The 11151-nt window shown below is 39.8% G+C and overlaps 2 protein-coding genes across 4 annotated transcripts in view; one reads left to right on the top strand and one right to left on the bottom strand.

The window, feature by feature from the left end:
• sla2b (Src like adaptor 2b) overlaps positions 1–847 on the top strand; it is a 17092-nt gene extending 16245 nt beyond the window's left edge. For both annotated transcript variants that reach the window (XM_043224046.1, XM_043224045.1), the window contains exon 8: positions 115–847. In XM_043224046.1, the coding sequence (XP_043079981.1) occupies positions 115–247 (133 nt within the window). In that variant the 3' untranslated portion in view covers positions 248–847. The remainder of the gene's footprint in view (positions 1–114) is intronic.
• A 662-nt stretch (positions 848–1509) lies between these two features.
• Positions 1510–11136, bottom strand: exosc10 (exosome component 10). Of its 2 annotated transcripts, none has more exons than XM_043224035.1 (25): positions 10935–11136; positions 10648–10784; positions 9423–9546; positions 8323–8427; positions 8051–8204; positions 7459–7567; positions 7300–7375; positions 7103–7213; positions 6878–7021; positions 5580–5770; positions 5324–5480; positions 5043–5191; positions 4915–4965; positions 3972–4083; positions 3861–3899; positions 3704–3779; positions 3506–3615; positions 3324–3413; positions 3180–3248; positions 2572–2665; positions 2419–2492; positions 2111–2342; positions 1967–2028; positions 1795–1862; positions 1510–1709 (listed from the first exon to the last, which is right to left on the bottom strand). In XM_043224035.1, the coding sequence occupies exons 1-25, from the start codon at positions 11055–11057 to the stop codon at positions 1679–1681; spliced, it is 2688 nt and encodes an 895-aa protein (XP_043079970.1). In that variant the 5' UTR covers positions 11058–11136; the 3' UTR covers positions 1510–1678. The 2 variants fall into 2 exon arrangements, with proteins under 2 accessions (XP_043079970.1, XP_043079971.1); XM_043224036.1 differs by having other exon boundaries at positions 3324–3410; positions 10935–11132.
• Between the last annotated feature and the right edge of the window lie 15 nt (positions 11137–11151).

The raw sequence follows: 11151 nt of genomic DNA, 5'->3' as shown, positions 1-11151 counted from the left end.
TAGGTTTGGAACAACTTGAGGGAGAAAACGATGACAGAAAAATATTTTTGGTGAACTATCCCTTTCATGACACTTTTCAAAATCGAATAGTTTCTAAACTAGTTTTCTTCACAGCGCCATGATCTTCGGGCAGAGAAAAGAGGGGGCAGAGGACTCTGTAGTGAGCGAAGGCCTGAAGGAAGCCATCAACTCGTACCTCTACATGACAGAGGAATGTGAGGACTGCAGTCAGATCTGGGACACATGATTGGAAAACTACGATGAAACTTGGAAGACGAGCGTTTGAACGACTTTGGGCTCTTGATGCTGACACGATGCGGGCTAAAACACTTTAACAAAACTCATTTTCCGTGACCCAGATGGGGAAAATTGCCCAAAACGTCTTTTTTTTTGTTCTTTTTTTATTCGTTAATTTCTGAGTAAAAAGTGTTTGAGCGAAAGCGGCGTCGAACGAGGTGCCAGGATGCACGCACTGACTCATTGCTCTTCTTCCAGAGTGGGTGCTGGAGAGAAAGATGTCACTATTTCCTGTGTGGACATGCTCCTGGCGGACATGAAAGAACGACAGCGGAGTGCGTGAGTGGGAGGGGGAACACAGCTGGGTGGTGTACGTATCCATTTCCACTCACACGTTCTGGAACTTTCAGCGGTGTGATCACCATCAGAAAATCAAAACTTCAGAGCAGCTTTACTGATGCTACCAGGGAGTTTAAGGGTTTTTGTGTTTTTTTTTTTTGGTTAAATGCAGAACAAAATACGTATTTATGACTTTGAAAATATTCTAATGCAAATGTATACTGTTGCTTAAAGGTAAAAGAGCCAAAAATTAAAACTCATTTTGAACCTGTTTAATTGTTTCTGTTTCGATTGATTTCTATTGTATGGTTAAAACATATAACAGAAGTCAATGGTTTGGATCCAAAAGATCTTTTTTTTAAATTTACTTTCAGTTGGACCATCCCTTTGTGACTTACTATAACTGTTGTCTATTTCAAACTCAGAAAAAAAAAAAAAAAACAAGGTCATCATTGTATTTGTAGAAGCTGACAAAAGCATCTTGATTGAGGTGTTTCCTGTCTTTGCTTCCTGCTGTTCAAGACTGCGGTTCTTTTCTCAACAATAGGTGCAAAGAGCTGTGCGTGTGGTCTGCTCTCGCTGTGCAGATGGAGTATGTGTACCTGTTGTGATCTTAAGACACCTTACACACTTAAATGGCTTTAGATATTAAAACGAGAATTGGATTTGAGAAGTTCAAAGTTTTCTGCTACCCTAAACCACACCACTTTGCTAACAAACATGTGAACTCATATATCATCTCACCGGGCTGTTACTTTGCAGTGCCTCCCCGAGGCTGTGGTGTACTACACCGTAACGGTGCTTTGACAAATTTAACAACGACAGCTTCAATGTTTTAACAGACGAACTCCACCATTTAGCAAAAACACTGCCTATGTATAACTGGAACTATTTACATTTTTAAGCTTTACTTAAACGCAACAAGAAAAAAAAAAAGTTTTAAAATCTAATTTTAATGACGGATCAAATAGCACAAACTGATACAAGCACAGCGCTGTACTGAAACAGTCATGACAAATAATTCAGCTTGCAAAACAATGTTATAAAGGACACTTTTTAAAAGTAAAACAAAAACAGGAAGGTCAGCCATCAGTTTAGGATTTTATCTCTTGGGCCAGTTGTGGCGAAACCCTCTGGAAACAGAAATAAATGTTGTTTTTATCCAGCAATGACTGCTTTAAGTCTAGCTGTGTGTGTGTGTGTGTGTGTTTGTGTTACCTGTCAGATGTGGTAGGCACATAAGACATGCTCCTGCCTCCCACAGTGTTTTTCTTCTGTCCTTTTTTCTGAGAATACAAATTGGCAAAATATCAGACCCGGCACAGCTCAATCAAGGCCAGCTGAGATGTGTGACCATGAAAGCTTGTAGATTAAGAAAAGCAGCTGATACCTTCTGCTTGGGTCCATGTGTCTGTCTGTTTGGATCAAACTGTGAACTCTTCTTCGTTTTGCCTGTGTAAATGAAACAAGCCATGAACGTGTGTATGATACACCAAAAAAAACACGACGGGAACAAATGCGGCAGATTTCTTACCATCAAATATTTTAAAATTTGACCGGCTGTAGTCAAAAGGTTTAAAGTCTTCTTCAGGAAGTTGAGGCTCTTGAACTTTTTTCTGTTTCTTTTTTTTCTGAGCAGGTTTTGTCGACTGCTCGGCCACCGACGTGTCACTTTCAGTCTTTGAGACTTTAATCTTTGGTTTAAGACTCTCTTCAGCAGCATCGCTGGCAGCTCTCTCTCTTTTCTGTCCAGTTTGCTTTGCTTTCTAAGAAACACAAGATCACCAGAATCAGTTTTTGTAAACATAAGCAAAGCAAGCCCTTCTTGTAAGGGTTCCTCACCGCTGCTTGCTGCCGGACAGTGGGAACGTTTTGCACAGACTCCTGGTAGCTCAGTTTGGCTTTCTTTCGTTCATCTGAAAGACAAAGACAGACATTTAAGCACAAAGAATCTGACTGTGCAGAGTTTCTCTAGGACCGTTGTGTTCGTTGAACCTCGAGCTTTCTTGGCCTGTTCTTTAGCCTGTCGTTTCTCCTCCGCCTCCTTCTGCTGCTGCTCAATACTCTGTAACTTCCAGCGGTTGTGAATCTGTTTTTAAATCACAACCATATAAGTCAATATAAAATATGGCAAACGTATACATTTTAATGTTTTCTGTTGTATTGCTCATCAAGATTAAACAAAGTATGTCCTAAAGGAGTGTTTAAAACCATTTGCTACAAGCAAAAAAGAACAGAATAAAATAGTAATAAATATAATAAAGTATAATAGCAGTAACATAACATTTAGGCAATATATTTTAACTGGAAATTTAAAAAAAAATTGTTTACTGTGTGTTTTGTGTGCATTTACATTTTGTATTAAGCATAATATATAAAATCTTTTCCCCCCCATATGCTGTATATATAAAATTTGCAGTTTATACAATATCCAAGTTACATTTCTTGTGCATGAGTTTGTGTTTCTATAAATATACATTGTACACACATATAAACAAAACCTTTAATTTATATGCAATCAAATCACTTGTCAGCACAAATTGTGTTCTTTTCAAAGGGATGTAAATGATATTTATAAAGAGCAAAAAAAAAAAAAAACATACCTCATAAATCTTTGAAGAAGGGTCGTACTTGGCATTCTTGGAAATGTGAATGTCCTTTGATGGTAAATACTGAAAACGGGTTGAAACGCCAGTGAATAAATACACAACTTGACAAAAGGAAAGCACTAAAGTAAGATACTGTACCATTCTGAAGGGGTTCTCGAACGACTCCATGATGCTGTGAGCTTTCTGTTGTGCCACAGTCAGATGAGCTGGAGCTGCTGCTGCGTCCTCCTCAAACAAGTGACCAAAAATCAACCTTCTGACAGACTTCACCATACCTACTGAACATGCTAAATGAGAGAAACTCTTTTAAACTGTCCTACCTCAAAGAGGCTGATTTTTGCTGAAGCTATCAGGCCGTGCGAGGATTCTTCCTCTTGGTTCACGCTTTCATCCTCCTCTGAAAACAAAACTCCCGGTTTGGTTGGAGTTTCTAAACGCATAAATATATGGAGAACACATAAATCGGTGGTTTAACACGAAAGGGCAAATCAAGAGGTCTTCATAACATCTAGACCTACCAAAAGAAGAGAGGTCTAAGAAATCGCTTTCAGACGAGCGGGAGGTGTCATGCGGTCCGAATAAAGTGGTCTGTGGCTAGAAGACGACAGCAAGATGGCCGATCAGAAATAAACTCAATAAACCGTCTGTTTGGGTCTAGAGAATCTGTCAACGCACCTTTCTTTTAGGGGTCATCGATTTCTTCTTCTCCTCAGCCTAAAAAGAGAGCACACTCGTATTACAAGTGAAAGAAGCTATGAGCTGCGTGGCGTGTGTCTGAGAGCACACCTTGAGGAGCGGAGTCTCTCGAGCCTGTTTGACGAGCCGGTGAAGCTCGTTGATCTGCTGCCGCACCAGCGGTGGAGTGGGGTTACAGCAGGCGATGATGCCCTGAGGCTCCCTGCGCAACAAAACACACCATTCACTTCTGCATCACTACACTAACTGTTGCTTATTAACAGTTGGTGCAGTAGTTGTTAAGTTTAGGCATTAAAGGATGTAGAACATCTGCTTCATACGTATTAATAAACGGACAGTATGTTAATAACAGGCGTGCTATGAAGTAACAAGTTAATGGTGAGAATTAACTCTTAACTGAAGTGTTACCAAAATAACCAAGGGTAAGAGGTCAGACACCACACGTCTACGTGTCTAAATGACTATTATAAAAGGTGAACTATGACGATGTGTGGATGTTAGCCAGTCACAGACCTCACACACGCTTCAAAATTTCAAAAACTTTTTTTGAAAAATCTCATTTCAACTTGTATCATTTCCGACTGTATTCATTGCATTTTTAATTAAGTATGCTGCCTTGATAGTAAGTGTTTTTTAGTAATATATATTAAAACTATTTATTCCTGCGAGGCAGCATCGTTACTAAACTCTTTAGTGTCACATGATCCTTGTGAAGATACTACTACATTAAACGTATCAAAATGTTTTGTTCATTGCCACTTATTTAATGCATTCTTGACAAGTGTCTTAAAAAATATATATATATATATATAAAAAAGGTTATACTTTTTCACAGTGCACTTTAGACCTTCTACTAAGTGTCTATGTGTCAACTAATTCTCATTGATTTGCAACTACACGTCTACTAACTCTCAGAGTAGGTTTAAGGTTAGTAGAATAAGTTAACATACTAGCAAAGTCTCAAAAGTATTATAGCATGTATTAAGCAGACTACTAACGCTCCAACGACTTGATCCCACCCCTTTAAACTTACTTGGGAAGTACTTCAGCGATCTTCATCATCATGTGGTTTGGCAAGACATATCTGTGGAGAAACAGCAGAGTCATGAATCACTACAGCTGCTCAGTCTCTAGTAACCCGTCGGCGGTCTGGAGCATTACCCCGTGCTCTCATCTTCCTCTCGGGCCAGTTTATCTCTCCAGCCGTACAGCAGTCTGAAGGCCGCCATCTGCTGTGTGTTGAAGTTCTTCTTCTGCTTGCGGTACAGCTCTAAGTACAAGTCCTCCGTAAAAATAGGCTTCACGTATTTCTAAAGAGAAAGACGAGGAGACGACGAAAATGTTCAGAGATTTTCACTACGACTCGGTAGCAGCGCAACTAAATAAACACGGTTTTATATTTTCTGTGCATTCATTGAACTGGCGTGAAACCAAGTCCATACCTTGAGCGAGAGGTCTCTGCTTCTGTCCCAGACCTGCTGGACGAGGGTGGGCTGGCCGTTGCCTGCATCGTAGAGGTCAGCACGGACGCGGTCGTACACGTACAGCAGATAGTGAGTGTCAGCCTGAGCGTACTTCAACATCTCAGTCGGCAGCGGTCTGACGGGAACAGAAAGTGAGCCTCGAGTTCATGTCTTCCATAATGAGATCAGATCAATGAGGAGCTCTATCTCGTGGATCAGTCTGTGCTGCACGTACCGTATCCTCCAGTCTGCCAGCTGGTAGCGTTTATCAGCGTTCTCATTGCAGTAGACTTTCAGGAGATGGTCCAGGGAGTTTCGGCCGAGGTTTAGACCGCGCGCAGCATGATGGGTGTCGAACATGTTGACCACGTAAAGACCAAAGTCTTTTTGTAGCCACTCGATGTCCGAGTCAGCGCCGTGAAACACCTGCAGGAGCCACACGGGATGCATGCAAACAACTTCAGATGATATTTACACCTTCAGCTGGATATATGGAGAGATAGATATATATATGCAAGACGGGAAGTCATTTAAGGTTATTAGATTACAATATTACTAGAAAAATATGTTGTTTTTTTACCACCAACTAGGACTGTTGCAATGATCAACTTCGCACAATAATAAATAGAATAATTTGTGATAATGCGATATATTGGCCATAATATTTGTATTAAAAAAATATTTAAAAAGACAATTTGTATTCCACTTGTGCCTGTCTTTAGCAGCTGATGTAGTAGAGAGGTGCTAGTTCAAGTTTTTTTAATCTGGCCTTGTTTAGGGGTCTGTGTCTTTGTTCAAACTGATCTGATGCTAAATAGGGATTGTGTTGTTCAGTGATAGTGTGCACCCTTACTTTTTAGAGAGGAAATAAAATAAAAATCTGTAGATGGAAAAATCTGTGTTATTTTAATACTAGTTTAGCTTTTATTTTCTTCTTTCATTTTAAAGTTTCAGTAATATTGTTTTCCTTTTTAGAAGCTTTTGGTGTTTAAAATATGTCTACACTAGGTTTTTTTAACTTATTACAATTAATGTTTAATTCACTTCAAGTGATGTAAAGATAGTTATGGTTTTAGTTAACCACTATAACCTTACACAACTGCTGAACGATTCAGAACTAAAGCTTGTGACTAAATATTGGTTCGGTTTAATTTGAATCAATTTAGCAATTTAATATATATTTTATTACATATATATTTAATACTCCAATTATTAATTTAGTTAAAACTAATGGTTCAATGACTCATTCATAAATACTTCATAACTGGATGAATATGTATTTTTGAACAATTCTCTTGAATGAATTAATGACAAATAAATTTCACAGTAACCTGTCGCCACCTAGCGGCGAAACAATGCAGTTACTGTAACAGAAATAAAACTGCACAGCTGAAATGAAGGGTTTCTTTCTTATGGTAACTGATCACTGTGCGTCAGTGGCAACAAAGACAACAACGATGATCTCACACACACACACTCTCTCTCTCTCTAACTCACACAAAGAGCTATAAATCTAGTTGTAAGGCCAATCACCTTCACAATGGCAGGGTCAGTGAAGGTCTCGTTTAAGATGTACATTTCACTGCGCAGTTCCAGCGTGTCTATGATGAAATCCTCCTCTCGTGTTGATATCTGCATCAGACACGTGATTCCCAGAAAGCTCCTGTAGGAGTGATGCTGTAAACAGAACTGGTGTGAACTGAACATCCACAGGGACACCCAACTAAACATCCTCCTGAACACCTGAAAGAGTCACACCTCCAGGTCCACAGCGAACTCCGACGTCTTCGCTAACTTCTCATTCAAAGCAACCAGGTCATCTAAAGTGTTGATAAACTGACAGGTGGACTCGGCAAGAGGTTTATACAGCTGAAACACAGAGGAAATAAAACGATGATGGAAAACACTCATCAGCACCGCTCCTGAGAAGAAAACAGAGTGATCAGGACATGGACCTGGACGTCGGGTTTACACTTCAGACTCTCCGGCATCACCAGGTGATTCAGTTCATACTGATAGGGGTGAGAGAACCTGCCAAACAGCGTCGCAATCCGTTTACAAGACTGAAATTAAACACCGATATGAAATAAACAACAGAATGTCAGAAATCTTACATGTCGTCCACGTGCTCTTTCGTTCTCTGCTGATGGATGAAATCAGCCAGCGCAGCAGGAACATCCAAATCCTCCGGTCTCTCCTTACGAATGTGTTTGTTGGTGAAATCTAGTCATACATTTGGTTACGATTTAGTATTTCAAACAACTTTTTTCTCTTCTTTTTTAAATAGTATTATTTAAAAAGTTATTTGAACTACCATTTAAATTATATTAAACAGTTTTATTTAATGAAATCTTTTGAAAAATGACCATATTAGTATTTAAACATTACTATTTAATTCAATTACTATTTAATATAAAATGATTTACATTCATTTGAACAACATTAAAACATTACACATAAATACACACACATATACATTTGTTATTTTAGCTGGGCAACAATTAACTGATTAATTGCATCAAAGTAAAAGTTTGATTATATGTGTACAATAGGTCTATTATGTATATCTGAAAACACATGTGAAAATATTATTTATTTATTCTCTCTCTCTCTCTCTCTCTCTCTCTCTCTCTCTCTCTCTCTCTCTCTCTCTCTATATATATATACGAAGACGGATGTTGTGTGAGGGTTTCTTTACACACTCACATGATGGCAGAGGTTTGACTGCATTGGGTTTGATGAAGATTTTGGAGACAAACGGAGTGTTGCTGTTATTCACTTTGTCCTTGAACTTGAGCTGCGGCCGCTGAATGTTTTTAGCATGTAGGAGGTGAAAGGTCTTCTCCCTGCTCTCTCCTCCCTGTAAAGAGAAGCCGTGCCAGAAGCGGCTCATTTCATCAGAACACACGATCAAGTGTCTCCAACAATCACTCTCTCCAACAAAGGTTTTCCAAAGGAGGATGAGCAGAGAGACGGACCTTGCGATTCCAGCTGGACACGACGATCTTCGGCGGCTGATATCCTGCAGGCATCACCGGCTGCTGGGTGGAGCTCACACCGGAGGCCTCGTCCAGGAGAATGCCCTGAACACAGATCAGTCTCACACAGGACACAAGACAGACTGCAGCACTACAAGAACTGAGGACCAAGACTTTCTCACAACTAAACAATTTCATGTGTTTCATGTGACTAAAAGCCCATTCACATTAAGAACCATAACAGATAACTCTATATAAGCATTCTGTATATTAGAAGCATTCTGGGCTGTAATGTCGCCTGCTGTTTAAATGCTTATTAATGTAAATATAGTTATGGTTTTTGTTAACTACTATAACCTTACACAACTGCTGAACGATTCAGAACTAAAAATAATGTTTAGTATATTATTGCTGTAGATTCATTTGAATCAATTTAGCATTTTAATATATAATATATGATTATGTATACATTTAATACTCCAATTATTAATTTTGTTTAATGGTTCAATGACTCATTCATAAATACTTCATAACTGGATGAATATCTATTTTTGAACAATTCTCTTGAACGAATGATTTAATGACAAATAAATTTCACAGTAATCTGTCGCCACCTAGCGGCGAAACAATGCGATCGACAAACATTACTTGAAGCGCCAGTTGCTTTAAAAAGGGGATTTGCTCTATTTTGATCTCGTTCATAGATATCAGTCCTTATATCCAAAACACACATTTTCACCCCAGTATTTCTGTAATAATATGAATTACTGTAACACAGAAATAAAACTGCACAGCTGAAATGAAGGGTTTGTTTCTTATGGTAACCGATCACTGTGTGTCAGTGGCAACATGAATAAAGACTTCAATGATAACACACTCTCTCACACACACACACACAGCTATAAATCTAGTTGTAAAGTACAGTATTAAAGCCAATCACATTCACAATGGCAGGGTCAGTGAAGGTCTCGTTTAAGATGTACATGACGTGAATTTAACTATCCTCATAGAACTATTATTTTTAATAAAACTTCAGTGGTTCAGTGGGGTGGCTTTAATAAAACGTGAACGTGAGTGGCGTCGCAGTGTAAGACTCGTACCACTTTCTCAAGGATGGCATCGTTTGCGTCCACCACCAGGTCAAACCTGTCCTCCAGTCCAGTCAGTCTGTTCCTGTCTCTCATGTGAGACCTACAGCCATGATGCTGCATGATCTGGCTCATACTGTGAGAGAAACACACACAGATATTAGAACAATAAGACTCCGCTTACAACATAAACTAAAGTGTACTGACAATTCATCATGGCTTCATACGTGGCACTTCTGAGGCAGCGTTAACACAGCAAGTCAAAGCTCAGATCCTATCTTGTGGCCACCCGTTTACATTCACTTTAGATACAACTGGGATCCGATATCGGTGTTTAAATTGATTCCCACCCAAAATGATTGCTTTACTATATGCACCTGGCCGTGCTACTAAGATGACTACGCTACACAATTCACGCTGAGAGGTCATTAATATTCCCCAGCATGGACGACAGCTCCCATGGATGGCTTGCAGCACAAAATTTGACAAAAATAACCATTTTATCTACAGCTTTGAATGGAAAGAGAACACACAAGCGAACTAATAGTGAAGCTTGTTGAATTACAAAAACAGCAATGTTATAATCTCTGTGAGAAATAAAATGTAGATTTAACTATATAGGAGCTATTGTTTTTATAAAACGATGGGGCAGGGGTTGAAAACCAGCTCCTGAATATTGAAATCTCTTACATATAAAGTTCCCACCTCAGTAAAACGCTAGCTCATATAAAGCATGCAGATAGGCCATTAAAACCCAGTCTTAGGAATTCAGCAGGATGTGTGTGTTCAGACAAAGGTCGGACGTCCAGACATCGGATATGTATCCCAATAAAATCCACATTTGGAAGTGGTCATATATATATATATATAAATGTACCATCATAATCTTAAGTAAACAAACATACCTTAATTTAATGATGTTTATATATTAGTATTGAAAGAAAAGACACGAGAAAAATATTCCATTTTAAATATGGATGCATCGTTTAACTCTTCAATTTATGACATTCTTCTGTGAAAGAGCAAATCAAGACCGTTTAAGGCCTGCAGAAACCACATTACTTATGATTTTCTGTATAGCAGAAATTGAATCTACTGTGCAACGTACACACCATTTGTTTGCCAACAAAAAGTACCTAAATTTGTCATATTACATTATTTGAAAAGGCTGTGAAAGCCTGGGACACACAGGCACACACGACACGAGTGAGTGCAGTCCTGAGGTTGGGTGTTTTACCAGTGGAGGAGCTGGTCTCCCTGTGAAGCGCAGAACTGCTGGAAGGCAGGGAAGCTGCGGTACAGATCAAACTCATCCCCGGCCGCCGGAAGAGCTGCGGACGCCTTCGTGGCAGAGACCACCGCTCCCAGACCGTGCTGTCAAACAAACACCAAAGAAAAGCTTCGTTCATCCGAGCTTCGCAGGTCCACTCGGACCACAACGCGTGCGCACGCATGGACGCTACGTGCGTTACACACAGTTACAGCGCCGACAGCGATATTCACGCACTGAAACGACCCACCGACCTTGACAAAAGCGTCGACATCCTTAAAACCCGGGCAAAACTCGGCTTCTTCCTCCGTTTCCTCGGACTGTGAAGAATGGTCGCTCTGTTTAACAGCGGACGCGCTGCTCGAGGAGGCAGCCATATTGGAAACACTAAATCGCGGAGATCGCAGCCTCGCGAGAACACCTCTTCTTCTTTGCCAACACGTCTGTCAGCGCCAGCTAATATCGCCACCT

The sequence above is a fragment of the Puntigrus tetrazona genome, chromosome 23 (assembly GCF_018831695.1).
Source record: "Puntigrus tetrazona isolate hp1 chromosome 23, ASM1883169v1, whole genome shotgun sequence".
NCBI classification, from domain to species: Eukaryota; Metazoa; Chordata; class Actinopteri; order Cypriniformes; family Cyprinidae; genus Puntigrus; species Puntigrus tetrazona.
This window is presented reverse-complemented; position numbering and strand designations above follow the sequence as displayed.

What these genes read in the sequence shown, in the direction of transcription:
- exosc10 (XM_043224035.1), bottom strand. Translation starts at nt 11,057, where the DNA reads ATGGCTGCCTCCTCGAGCAGCGCGTCCGCTGTTAAACAGAGCGACCAT. An exon ending in CGATGACCCCTAAAAGAAAG is followed by an intron (nt 3,780 to 3,860) that starts GTGCGTTGACAG and finishes GTCGTCTTCTAG; the next exon opens with CCACAGACCACTTTATTCGG. An exon ending in GTGCCTACCACATCTGACAG is followed by an intron (nt 1,710 to 1,794) that starts GTAACACAAACA and finishes TTCTGTTTCCAG; the next exon opens with AGGGTTTCGCCACAACTGGC.